Source organism: Mastigoproctus giganteus, chromosome 13, assembly GCF_048544385.1.
Source record: "Mastigoproctus giganteus isolate SK-2022 chromosome 13, ASM4854438v1, whole genome shotgun sequence".
Lineage (NCBI taxonomy): Eukaryota > Metazoa > Arthropoda > Arachnida > Uropygi > Thelyphonidae > Mastigoproctus > Mastigoproctus giganteus.
In genome coordinates this window covers 104,889,470-104,904,357 of record NC_143587.1, presented here as the reverse complement: position 1 = coordinate 104,904,357, position 14,888 = coordinate 104,889,470, and the positions used below count along the sequence as shown (strand labels likewise).

At 36.0% G+C, this 14,888-nt stretch overlaps 1 protein-coding gene across 1 annotated transcript in view; it reads left to right on the top strand.

Annotated features, from left to right (window-relative positions):
* The window catches only part of LOC150076326 (gamma-tubulin complex component 2-like), a 210,126-nt gene that overhangs the window by 71,077 nt on the left and 124,161 nt on the right, over positions 1-14,888 (top strand). Inside the window, 2 exon segments of the mRNA XM_090388143.1 lie at positions 496-557; positions 5,768-5,880. Coding sequence (XP_090244269.1) covers positions 496-557; positions 5,768-5,880 — 175 coding nt within the window.

Genomic DNA, 14,888 nt, shown 5'->3' with positions numbered 1-14,888 from the left:
AATAGCATCATGTTCCAGAACTTCTGCCAGTCTTGAGGACAGAAGGGGAAGGGAGTAAGAGTGATTGAGCCCAGCCTACTCATATATAGGATATTCATAAATTGGGAATTGAGGAAAGATATTCTTTTATCTTTTAACATTTTAGTTCACAAATCTAAAACTTAAACATGTGCACCCTGCAGAGGAGAAAAAATCATCTCAGCAAGCTGTGCATATTTTTGTATAATTTTAAAAATCACTACTTTTTATATCAAATGCCAAGCAATGTTATATAAGTAGATTATAATTTCTGTGTATTTGTTTCCTTCATGCACGCAGTTTAAGAACTTTTTGGATGTTAATTATTATACCATTGCCTTAGCTGAGTGAAAACATATTTGGGATATAGTCCCTATCGGTCATTTAGACTGACTTGCAAAATTTGATTTTATGTTCATATTTGTAATGCTGAAATGAATAATGAAATTTATACAAATCAAAAATTTGTATTTTCAGTTTCTTGTAGAAGACAATGAACTGATAAAGAAAGAAGAACTTCCTGTGGACTACAGTGATGAGTATCCTTTTGAACTCTGCTCTAATCAAGTGCTTGTCCTCCTCCTTTAGGATTTGGGGGAGAGCAAGACTGGATCAGCACTAGCCAATTTGTTATTCGGGAAAACTTTATCATAATTTCATGAATGCTTGAACAGTGCTAATCATTTTATTGTGCTTACACATGAAAGTTATTTGAGAAAGTTCCCTCACATTTCATCTGCTGTTGTTTATTTGTAGTAATCGATGTAGTACAGTGAGAGAAAAAAAAAAGTTGTATTCAGAATGTATCCATCAGAAATCTAAAATAATTTCATGAATTATGAACTTTTAAGTCCTCTCCCTTTTTTTTTTAATCACTTTGAACATTTCAGATTTGTTTTGTTTATTCATAATAGCATATCTGTTTGAGTAATATTTAACTAATATTTACCCTTTCAATTATTAATTTTTTTATACTCCATGAAAAACTTAATATTGGTTTTATGATAACATTTGCTGTTTCCATTAATGAAACAACAAACATTCAGTTGTGATTAAGCTTATATAATTAAATTATGATAAAGTTTGATGTTTCAGTTAATAAATGTCCTCATCAGTTTATTATTATTTTTTTATATTGGGTTTTTCAGATTAGGGATAGCCATGAATTCATGACTGTTACTATAAAGTTCAAGCAATAATACTTTTTTTAGGCATTTGCAAATGTGTAAAGCACCTGTTAGCTTTACTGTATCTGTCAGCCCATCTCTGTGTAACAGCTTGACTCCAAATGAGCAGATGTACTTAAATATTTATTTTGTTCTCTTAGAAAGATTTGTTGATTTTTTTTTTTTTTTCTACACTTACCTCAAGCTTAAAATGAAACTTGAGATATATATGAAAAACTAATTATAGCTCAAGTACTTAAATAGTACCCTGCTTGGATCCCAGATTGCATGTGGATTGGTTAGTAGTTTATAACGCGTCTGCAGTAAACTCAATTGGATAATAAACAGACACCAGGCAACATCTTATTGCCTGTGGTTCAAGTTATTCCCTAAAAATAACTGTTGACATAATCTATGCACATAGAAAATTGGATCAGTGAAATTCAGGTTTTCAAACTACAGTTGAACTTGGTTATAATGAGCATGGAAATAACGAAATCGTGGCTGTAATGAACAAAAAGCCATAACATTTTTAATTTACGCATATTCCCATACAATCACTCACTGTTATAACAAGTGTACTACACAGATATACCAAACAAATTTTGGTAATTATGCAAACATTCTTAATCGAGTGTTAAGTCAAAAAACCCAATTCTTGGAATAGACAAAAATGAAAACTGTGCCTTAGCTTTTATGACCACCCGCATCGCATCGGATTAGTGGCCAGTTTATGACTTTGTCCTTTCGGAGAAGGGGGGGCTATACAATAGTGCATTGGCATTACCCTATTTACAGATTGTCTTGTATTCACTGAACCATAAATTTATTTCGGGAATTCTAAGAATTTTTTTGATTTCGAGACTTCTAAGAACTTTTTATGCGGATCACTTTACTGTCATTTTAAATAAAATCAGTTAGAAACAAACCCTTCCTTCGGAAACATGTCTGCTAACAAAAGAAAGTGTCTCTTGGTTCGTGAAAAAGTCGAAATTATTCGTGAATTAGAACATGATGCAAAAAATAAAGTGCATAAAAAGTTTCTTTGTCCTCTTCAACAGTATCAACATAAATATGAAGAATAAATATGTTTGCATATCAGCACTGGAAAAGAACATAACCCATTAAAATAAATAAATAAAATAAAATAATAATTTAGAAAGTGAGAGGGTTACAAACGCCAATGAAGCATTGCTTCAATGGTTCGCTACAAAAAGAAGTGTTGAATTTTCAATAGACGACCAATCTTGAATGCCCAAGCAGAAAAATTTGCTAAACAATTAGGACACGATGATTTTGTATGTAACAACAATTTTTTTTTTTTTTTTTTTTGGTAGTTGTTGGCGCATTGGCTTCTGTGGCCATAATGCACCTCCCAAGATTTTTGCAGTACTTTGATCCAAGCCCGAGGCAGGGATTCAAACCCGCAACCTTTGGGTTGCTAGGCAGGCACTTTACCCACCCGGCTAGCCCGATCGGCGTAACAACAATTGACTGGGTCGATTTAAAAACCGAATACAAGCATATTAATATAAATAATATGTAGGTTTTTTTTAGTGTTTCTCACCAACCATTGAAGTAAAAACGTTTTTACTTCAATGGTTGTTGAGAAACACTAAAAAATCACAGTATGAATATACCCAACCCCAGAGGCCTATTTGAAGAAATAATATTTAGGTATATACTAATATTATTTTTTCTCTCTAATATTTCTTTTGTTTTTTGAATCTATCTTTTTATCAAGTTATTGAGAATTAAAAAAAAAATAGGAGACGGATTTAACTCATCACTGATATAGTGAGTAACGATTATAACGAGGAAATTTTGTCAGTCCCTTGATGCTTATTACAACCATGTTCAACTGTATAACCAAACTGCAGAATGGCTGATTTGCAGAAAGCTGATATTCTCTGATCACAGACTGCATCGTTGGAAAAGAACCTGCTTTTTGAAGAGTTTTTATTATTAATTTACTAAATATGTAAATAATGAATTACAATCAGAAGGAAGCCGAGTTTATGTATAAACCAATGTAATGCACTGGGGGGCCATCCAAAGGACCCTTAAGCATCTCAACATTCTTACATTGAACCAAGTAAGAGAGCAGACATGGAAGGCACCATTAATCACACTAAATTTAAGGCCATGTTCTGTTTAAAACATGTCTTGAATGAGAGTGGCAACTTGATGCAAGTAGTTTCCTCAACATATAGCTATTTGTATTTCTATAAGCACATTCTCAAAAGTTCACTGTGAGTAAAATATATAATGAAAGGACAGACAGGCAGGAGGGAAGACAGAGGAGTCATGCTCTTGGTTAAAAAGCACACAACAAAATCAGTGCACCCAGTTGAACTGGGTTGTCAGTGTAATATTGAGTCAGGTTGGTGTGGCATCAGCACTGGGAAAACAAAAATTACAGGAGTATGTTATAGGCTGAATGATAGTGGTGAGTATGATGAACAACTATGCAGACAATTAGAGTGGACCAGTAATAAGATTATATTATATTAGGGGATTTTTAATAATGAGATAATTGACTGGAATTTACGGATTGGTCACTCGGATAGTAGCAGAACATCTCTGGATTAATATGACTGTTTTCTACACCAACATGTTAGAGAGGCAACAAGAGTAAGCAATACAATTCAAATTGAGAAAAGATAGTTGTAGAATAGATGTGTGTATATTTGCCTTTAGCCAGCAGGTAGTCGATTGCTGGAACAAACTTCTGTCTGTCGTTGTGGAAGTTTATAGCTTAAATAAATTCGAGGCAGAACTAGACAAACATTTGGAGTGAATGGATGGGCGAAATGGGAAGGTTTTTTTTTTGCTGATACCATATAAGTTTGCTTTCTTGCATCATATGCCTCTGCTAATGTTTGTTGTTTGGTTTTTTTTTTTTTTTTTAGGAGCATTAGCAACAAAGGCCATATTGCTCCGGAGATGTGCAGTGGTCATTCCCTGACCTTTCCGCATCCTCCGTATTTGGTGGCTCACGGGCTCGAACCCCGGTTAATCAAGAAGCATGTGCTACGCACTGCTGCTCCTGCCCACCTGGCTACGGAGGCGCCCCTCTGCTAATGCTAATTGATCTATCAGCAGTGACTCATCATGCAATAAGAATCTCTAGATAAAGGAACCACTAGGTGATAATGATTATAGTGTGTTGATTGGGGATTTCTTTAAAGATATTTCAACTGATAATGTCCAACAGCAAATTTTAAATGGGAAGCAATCAAGGAAGTAATCATAGAAGCTTCTACACATTTTATACCACAAGATACTGTTCAAGGCATAGACCTAAATGGTTGTCAGATAAACTGATAAGCCTAGTGGTAAAGAATAAAAATACATGGGTACTTATAAATTATCAAGGGATACAGAATCCTACAGCACGCATAAAGTAGTCTGCATTGAAGTAGTCTCAAAGGAGGTTAGACAAGCTAAGGAATATTACAAGAAGTCTGGCAAAGAATGCAAAGTAGCGATGACTTTTTACTTATGAGGGGTGGTCAATAAGTATTTACCCTCATTGAAATATTTGAATTAGGAATTTTATATATTATATATATATATATATATATATATGCTATTAATGTCATAAGTTAATTTATATTTGTTTTATTTTTTATTTTTCTAGATCCATCAGTTACTGAACTAGCCAGGAACAGAGTGAGAGGTCATATGCTGGAGAAGGTTCAGATACGGTCTGTTATAAAATTTCTTCATTTGCAAGGTAGAGGTGCGAAACAAATCCATGAGGAGATGTATATTTAGGATTGCCTATCATACAAAACTGAAAACTGGAAAAGACAGTTCAGTTGTGGGTAAAGCAGTGTGCACAATGACCCAAGAGAAGGAAGACCCATCTTGACCACAAACCCTGCCATTGTGACTAAAGTGGAATGGCTATTACATGCATAAGACAGACATGTGACTGTAAATTTTATGGCAATGAAGTAAACATTAGCCATGAGTCTGCTTGCACCATAATGCATGAGTTGCTGCACATTTAAGGTAGCACTCTGATGGGTTATGAGATTATTGGCACCTCCTCAGAAGCTCCACAGAAAAGTCTTCTGCAAAATTTTTCAAGATTTCTAGAGAGAATGTTGATTTTTTTCTTCCTCTTTTTGATGATGGATGACTGCTGAGTACATCACTGATCTAGAAACAAAACAGTTGAGCAATGGAAACATCCAAAAAAAGCCAAGGTTCAGTTATCTCCCAGCAATATTATGTCTGTCTTTTTGGATTTTAAATCATCCTTACAAATTACTTCCAAAGAGACAGCAGCATCACTGGGGAAAAGAGTGTAAAGTGCATTCGGGTCTAGCAGCACCAGGGGTTCCCCCCATCTCCATATTGCTTTCATTGTGGGCATAACAGTTCCCTGCAGAGGCCAGAGATTTAAAAGTGTATGGATTTTGTAAGTAATGCTTCCAGAATGAAGGCTTTAATCAGCATTTTGCATGTTTTACAGTCTTTATGAATAAAGCATTTTAAAAAATTCAGTGATAATGAAGATATTAATGTCATATAAAACTTTTAAATTACTAATACTCTTAACAGTAGAATAGTTATTGGGAGAAACGCTACACAATAAGAAGAGAACGGATTCCATTTTTTTTGGAGAGAGTTGCTGACAAAATTCTGCGAACAGGAAAATATCTAAATGTTATCAGACAGTGTGGTAAGATGCATGTTAAATAACAAAAGCAAATATTTAATGTATATTAAATATATGTATATCAATATATTAGAGATACAAATATTAACTAATATTTTATATACAGGTAGTTCTCGACTTTGAGTTAATTCGTTCTTAACGCGCACTCGTAAGTGGGAATTTATTTCACATAGACATAAGGTTAAAAATAGGAGTTACATTCTCAACAATGAAATTAGTTAGCTAATTAGTTTGTTTAAACAATGATTGATTTAACCAAAGAAATTAAAACGTAGCCTGTAAAATCAAGCAAATTATAATAATAAAGAAATTATTTATGACTTACAAATTTTAAAGACTGTTTATTCTTCATCATTGACTAAATGCACACTCATTGATCACTTATAATCGGCTCGGCACTCGTTGTTTTGTTGCAAAAGGAGTCGTCTTCTTAAGAATAGTTCAAGAGGCGTTTGTTTCCAAGATAATCTTCTATTTTCTTTATAAATTTGAATAGCATGCATAAGCATTTTTTAACAGCACACACAAATTGCAAATAACATGATTCGCGTGGAGTAAAAAGTTTACAAAGCTTAAAAAAAAAAGGAATGAAAAGAAGATTCTGAAAATTTATTTGTTTTTTATACGATTGAAGTAAAGAAGATTTCAGTAAAGGGCAAACACATTTCACCAAAATAACTTAAAAAAACACAATTCCAGCTGTCGGTATTTTTGCAAATGCAAGAAGATCGAGTTTACTACCCGTTTATAATTGCTTGCAGTAACAGAAAAGCCCAATAAACCGGAAAGTACAAATTGTTTTTATTGTTTTATGGTCGTGATGTCCAGAAATGTGCTTTAGACAAATATCACAAAGGCTTTTAAAATTGATTCTTACAACAAACATGTGATAACGATGAAAGTATAATGCATTTAATGATTTGAAGTGGTAACTAATACAATTTACAAACCAGGCTCACGACCATTTATATGGCCTTAAAGTCAAGCTCGTGACCTTAAAAATGACATTTTAGAGAGATAAATAGCTTAGTTATACAGCGAAAATTTCCGAGATCTTGAAACGAATTACCAAAAAATAATGTATTATTGGGTTCACATTATGATATTTTAACAATAAGATGGTGTCTCTGGAATGGATTAATATCGTAAAGCTGGGTACACTGTATTGTATAGCTACGCACATGGTTTGAAATGCGTTATTTATGAATGTTTAACATTCATTTTTTTGCAATTAATGTTCATATTTTCGATTTCGTTGACACTTGATACTTGGGAAAAAAACTCATAAACCTGAGAACTCGTAAAGTGAGAACTGCCTGTATATGTAATTAATGAAAGAAAGATAGATATTTGGTGTAATCTGTTTGTGCAATTATTTTTTTATAAAGGTTCATTTTTTATCCATTTTTATTATTTCTGTTGTTTTTGATCTTTTGTTTATATCAGTATTTAATATTATCAATCTGGGGCAAATCTTAAAAAACAGAAACCAATCGAGAAAATAGCCAGGGTTTACTTCACTTAATTGGGACAGCATGCCGTTTAATCGGGGCAGGAGACCGCAGCACTGGAGATTACCTACGATTGTCTCAGACGGTACCACGTGGTTCGGTTGAAATTCTGGAGGTCACAACCATAAAACAATAAAAACAATTAGCAGGCACCTGTTTATCGGGCTTTTCTGTTAGTGAAATCTATCATAAACAGACAGTAAACTCGATCTTACTGAATTTGCAATACTACGAACTGTGGGTTATTATGGGAAAATGTGTTTACACTTCTATGGAATCTTCAATCATATAAAAAAAATAATTTTTAGAATCTTCTCTTCATTCCTATTTTTAAAGCTTCGTAGTTTGTTACTCCGTTCTCACTTGCATGTATCGCGTTACTTGCAATATGTGTGTGCCGTGTTTTTTATTATTGATTGCTTATCTTTTTACTGTTTTAAATTTTAACCCCCACCCATAAATGTCAGTGAACAGAAATGTCAACTAGTTTAGTTAGTATGTACATATTACAGTATGTATTAATTATTCCGATTATCACATATATTCTTCCGAATTTCACATATCATTTAATTTTTTAATTGGTAAGGTAATAAAGGGTAAATTTGTGCTTAATATATCTTTGCTTTTTTTTTTTTTTTTTGCCTGTGGATAATATTCCTCCTATTTTAACTAATTAGAATCGCTGTTTAATAGAATTAAAATTCAATTCACAAACGTGATCACAATGACCGGTGCTTACTGCACATCGTATAGTGAACAGTACTTTACTATGTTGTGTTTGTCGTAACATGATTTGATTGTACAGCGAGCCAATTGTAAAGGGGGGGGGGGCATTGTATTTTTAACTATACTATTTACGTGAAACTTCAGATAATTGGGGCAGCCTCTTAATCGGGCCAAAATGCATTAGTCCCGATTTGTCCCAAATAACCGGAATGGACTGTATTAGCATTGGCAAATGATGCAGAAAGCAAACTTATACAGCATCAACCAAAAAAAAAAAAAAAAAACCTGACACCTTCAATTTCACCTATTCATTCCCTCCAACAGATTGTCTAGTTCCTCCTTGAACTTATTCAAGTTATCCACTTCCACAACATCAGATTGAAATTAGTTCCAACAATCAACCACCCACTGGCTAAAGACAAACTTCTGGACATCCTATTCTGCAGCCACCTCCCTCTCGTGTGCATAGTCTGAGCAAAGAGCAATCTTATCAGCACTGAACTTGCTTAGTCCATTTAAAGCCTTAAACACCTTAATAATACCTCCACCATATCACCTTGCAGGTGCCTAGTCTCCAGATTTCCACAACTGAAACCTTTGTTACCATTACCAACTTGTTGCCCTTTTCTGCACCCACTCCAGCAGTTCTACATCCTTCCCAAAATGAGACTTCCAGACCTGTATGCTGTACTCGACGTGTGGCCTGATTCTTGCCTTATACAATGGAATAATCACCTCCTTATCCCTGCTGCAAAATTCTTGTATATGACAAAACTCTGTGTGCTGTCTTGACAGCCTGTCTCCATTGCTCAGAAAACTTCAAATCTGACTGCTCAATTACCCCCAGGTCTTTTTCATTTTCCATTACCCTGAATGTAGTACCACACAGTTGATACGTTACTCTGGGGTTACTGCTACCCATGTGCAGTACATTGCATTTAACAATGTTAAACTTCAATTGCCATTTCTCAGCCCATCTGGCTAACTTTTATAGATCCTATTGCAGTAGCATACTATCATTGCTGTCATTAACCACTCTGCCATTTGTATCATGATACAAATATACAATGATACCTTTGTATCATTTGCAGACTTGGACAATATCATTGATAAATATAGAAAACAACAATGGGCCCAACACCGAATGCTGAAGCACTTCACTAATGACTTTAGTTCACAAAAAGAGCAATGTCCATTTTAGCATTAGCATTAGTAGAGGCACAAAATGCAAGAAAACAAGCTTATTCAGCATCAGCCAAAAAAACACCCCTTCCCATTTCACTCATCCAGTCACTCCAAATGTTTTTCTTCTTCAACCTTAAATTTATTTAAGCTATCAATTTCCACAACAACAACAACAGATGGAAGTCTGTTCCAGCAATCAATTACTGGCTGGTTAAAGGCAAACTTCCGCACATCTATCTACAACTGTATTTCCTCAATTTGAATCTATGCCCCCCCTCATGTTCTTAATCTCAGCAAGTGGATGTATCCCATCAGCATTAAGCCTGCTCAAACCATTCAAGGTCTTGGTCTTGTACACCTCAATCAGATCACTTCGCAAGTGCCTAGACTCCAGATGCTGCAACTGACAGAATTTAAGCCTCTCCTGGTAAGCCAACCCCTTTGTGCTCTCACCAAACTTGTTTCCGTTCTCTGTACTCATTCTAGCAACTCTACATCCTTCCTAAAATTAGGCCTCCAGACCTGTATGCAGTACTCAAGGTGTGGCCTGGCCATTGCCTTATACAAAGGTATAAGGTATGTTCGTGTCAGACGGCGCCTGGGATTTCTCCCATCTCCGCGTGTGTTCGCTGTATTGAGGACAGTACACTGTCAAGCCAGAGACTTGAAAGTGTGTGGGCCATGTCTGTGCACTGTGATCTGTTGTGCCCATTGTTTGTCCGGCTTATTGGCCGCCAGGCCCCTAGTGGGGCCTGACGTTGCCCATACCTCGCCACGTGGAGGCTAGCTGGGTGTCCAGAATCATGACAAGTTGCTCCGGCAGGTCCTGCCACCTAGTTTCCTGGGATTTCAGTGGCTAGGACCTAAAAAAAAATAAATTAATTAATTAATTTTAAAAAATAATAATAAAAAAAGTAAAAAAAAAATAATAATAATAAAAAATATATATATATATACGCATTTGACGTTTATTCTTAATAAGATTGCTGTTAGCAAATCGCTGGTTGGGGTTGAACACTAGAGAGATGTGTTAAAAGGCCTAATAGGTCGGGCAGAATTTTGTTGTTATTAAATTTAGACATGTGGGCTATATGTTAGATGAAAGATAAAAGTGGGAGGGAGGGGAGGCTGAAGACTGGGGGGGATAGAAGTAGAAGTAAGGGGTCGGTATAATCACCTTGTTTCTGCTAGAAAAATTCCTATATATCATAGTCAAAACTCCATGACCTGCTCTGGCAGCCCGTCTGCACTGCGCAGAGAACTTCATATCCGACTGCACAATTATCCCCAGGTCATTTTCATTCTCCACCTCCCTGAGTGTAGAACCGCACAGTCGGTACATTTATGCAGTACAATCAGTCCTCGTATAGCACAATAGTTGTGTTCCTAGAAACCCTCGTGCAATATAAACAACAAGCCCTATGGGAAAAATAGGGTTAGGTGCCGACCACCCAAGATTGAACACACATTTATAACCAAAACATTACCAAACACAATAAATAATCGTAATAAAATACTTACGTATTTTATTACGACTATTACATAATAAAATATTGCTAATGCTTTTGCTTCTATCGTAAGCAGACTTGTTTTTTGTTTGATTTTCTATCTAAACAGATGATAGCCGTTCTATCTCTTCCAGTTCTTTGTGTTTTAATCTAATGGATTTTAATTACACTTTGAGTTGTTCCTGCTATGAAAGTTGTTTTTATTTTCTCTGCATTCTTTCTAATTCTCGGCATTGCCTCATTTAGGCCTGTAGCACGTGCAATATCACAGTCTTTCATTTCACTCAAAGCATTTCACAATTTCATATTTTTTCTCTATGGACAGAGGCGAACTGGCCATAAGCCTTACCGGGGAAACTCCGGTGGGCCAGAGGCCGGTGTGATTTTGGCCATAAACCATAGTATGAGACCACTATAAATTTTCCCGGGTAAGAACTTTTGACCCAGTCTGCCTCTGTTTATCAATATTGCTTTTCTTTTTCTCTCTGAATCTGCAGTGTCTTCACCAGGATGCTTCCTTTTCACACCTTTTAAGTATTTTACTCATTTTTAGGGAATAAAGCACAATTACAAAACAAGGAGGCACGCTTGATACACATGAACAAATCTGTGCGCATGTAGCACTGAATAAACAACACTGTAAAGGCAGAGATACACTATTAACACCTCACATTTCTAGGAGTTGCTACCATAAAACAATAAAAACAATTTCCAGTTGCGTTCCTGCTAGTGGAATCTGTTATAAACTGGTAGTAAACTTGATCTAATTGCATTTGCGATTATACCGATAGCTGGAATTCTGTTGGTTTTTACATTATTATGGTGAAATGTGTTTCCCCTTCACTGATATAGAAAACAAATACATTTTCAGAATCTTCTCTTCATTCCTATCGTGTTGCGTTCGGTTGGGGTGATTCTGCGTTCGACTGCCATTTCTTGTAAACACAAAGGCAAATCGTGCATAAGCGAATTCGGTTCGTGTTATATAAGATATCGTTCCCCTATTTATAAATCGTGTATGATCGAATTCGTGTAGTGTAAACACGTGTTATACAAGGACTGACTGTACTTGCATTTGTCAAAATTAAACTTCAGTTGCCACTTCTCAGCCCATCTACCTAACTTTTCTAGATCTCGTTGGAGTAGCATACTGTCTTTACTGTCATTTACAACCCTGCCAACCTTTGTATCATGCAAACTTGGACATTAAGCCTGATATACCTTCATCGATATCATTAATAAATACACAAAACAACAATGGGCCCAGCAATGAACCCTGAGGGACTAATAACATTAGTCCATGTAGAGCAGTGTCCATTCATTACCACTCTCTGCCATTTCCCACTCAACCATCCCTTTATTCATTGCAGCAACTTATGCCATACCGCTCCAATTTGTACAACAGTCTTCCATGTGCAATAGTATCAAAAGCTTTCCTGAAATCCAAGTACAGGTACTCCTTGTTATGCGATGGTCCGATTTGCACCATTTCGCAATAGCGCCGATCACTGACCACATCGCCATTTTTATTTATTTTTGCAATTTTTTTTTTTTTTTGCAATTTTTTTATAAATTGAAAGTTTAAAATCATCAGACAAAATTTATCGGCATCATACTGTGCTATCCACTGTTCACGTGATTTAGGACAATCTGAGGCAATCAGGAATTAGCACAGCTGTATCAGAGATGAGAAAAATTCCCGCATTCAAAGTAACTATCCGTGGATGCGGGTAGTAAAGGTCCGTGCGGTGAACCATTCAGTTGGTTGTTGTTTACACTATTTACACGTGTTGGAAATTTATTACGCTAGCATTTTTTATTAATTGTGCTATTAATAAATTAAACAATAATGCTGATAGTCGTGTGAAGTTTTTGCCAATCATGTTATAAGTTTTTAATTTAATAGAATAAAGAAACGCCATGTCTGGTAAAAGAAGTTCATTGAATCTTATTATTCAATATTTACAGGATGGAATCTTGTAAAAGCTACCCTAATGTGTGTAGGGCTATGAATATGCCTCCATCTACTATTACTAAAACTATGAAGAATGCTAATAAAATAAAACAATCGATGCAAAGTGGTAGGTAAAAGTTTTGGTGCCCGGAACCTAACCCTGTGATTTCTGATTGACTCCATTATATAAAGGGTTCCATTTGCACCTGTCCTCCCAAGAACCTAACCCCGACGAAAATCGAGGGCTACCTGTATATGATATCAAAATTATTTTTTGCATCCAGTTCATTTGTGAACATATTTGAAGGTGGTAGATGACTTTCATCAACCGGTGAAATACCACCACTTTGCTTATTGGAGGCTTGAAGTGGTGAAACCCATGTTTAGTCTCTAGAGCAAAGTTTCCGGCATCCCCCCTCCCCCCCATACTTCTCCTTCAACCCATGCACGGTACTAAGTACTATAGGTTTTGATACCTTTCGTGTTTGGGGTTTTCATAAAAAAAAAAAAATATCATAGTATTAGATTGGTCGGACAAGGCTTCCCCTTAACAAACCCATGCTGTGTCTGAACTATTACTGCAGTCTTGTCTAGGTGATCCTGCATCACTTCTTTAACCAGTGACTCCATTATTTTCCCCAGAACAGAAGTTAAACGAATGGGTCTATAATTATTTGCATCACCCTTTGAACCCTCTTTGTGAATCGGGGATACATTTACACATCTTCAGTACACGGGGACCTCCCTTGAATCTAATGTTTTCTCATAATTATGGCTAAGGGTTTGCATACTTCCCTCGCTGCCTCCTTCAATAGAACTGGATAGATTCTATCTGCCCCAGGTGCCTTTCTTATGTTTAACTTCAACAATTTCTCCTCCACTTTGCTCTCCGTTATTACAAAGTCATTTAGCTCCCTGTTAGAGTTTAGTAAACTTCTGTCCTCCCCTTCTTTACAGAATTCCTCATGTGTCAATGAAGATGCAAAATACTCTTGTCAGCTATCTGAGCAGGTTCATCAACAGTCGAACCACCAACATCAAGTGGACCAATCTGATTCATCCCCTTCCTTCTAGAGTTTACATAAGTAAAGAAGTCTTTGTTTTTTTTTTTTATTTGCATCCTTTGCCAATGATTTCTCATAATCAGCCTTCACTTGCCTAACCGCCTTTGTGACTTGATTACAGACTAGCTTCTATCTGCAGTAGGCTTCTGTGTCATCTGCTAATTTATATGCATCCCATGCAGTTTTCTTCTCTGCCATGAGCCTCATTAGTTCATCTGACATCCATTTAGGCCTAAATCTTGAACAGTATTTCTTAGTTGGTATGAAAAGCCTAGTAACTTCCAAGATTAATTCTCTCAATGCCTCCCATTTAGAATTCACTGTTTTTAACATCATCAGTTGATCCCACTGTATAGAATTCAAAAACTGCCTGAGACCACTGTGGTCACCTTTACAAAAACCCTTCCCTTTACCCTTCCCTTAAAGATGGCAGTAACATCTTTAAGTAAATCTTACATCAGTCGACTGTAATCACTGTCACCTAGTGGTTCCTTTATCTGCAGATTCCTAATGCATGCATGCATCACTGCTAATAATCAGATCAAGAGTATTTGCACCTCTGGTTGCCCCTCGATCATGTTGCTGTAGAAAGCAGTCCTCCAATAAATCCACAAAAGTCTTGCTAGCGTATGAGTGACCAACCCACAAGTTTCAGTCAATATCTGGAAAGTTAAAATCCCTCATTACACGACATTCTGATTTACTGGTCCACTCTATTTCTCTGCACTATTGTTCATTGTACTCATCAGAGTCATTAGGCCTATAACACACTCCTACTCTCATTTTCCCTTTCCCAGTGTTTATGTCACACTAAACTGACTCAAAATTGCACTGTCCAGCCATGTCAACTGAATGTGCACTTTGTTAGATTTTGTGTTTCTTAACTAACAGCATAACCTCTCCTCCCCATCTCTCCTTTCTGCACTGCTTTCATCTGTGTGACATCATGTCTCTGATATCCCAACGATATCTGCTTGTGATGCCTTGATCAGCACTTCAAATACATCGAATTTATTTATTGTACTTCTACCATTGGTGTACATGCAATTATGAGAACTTCTTT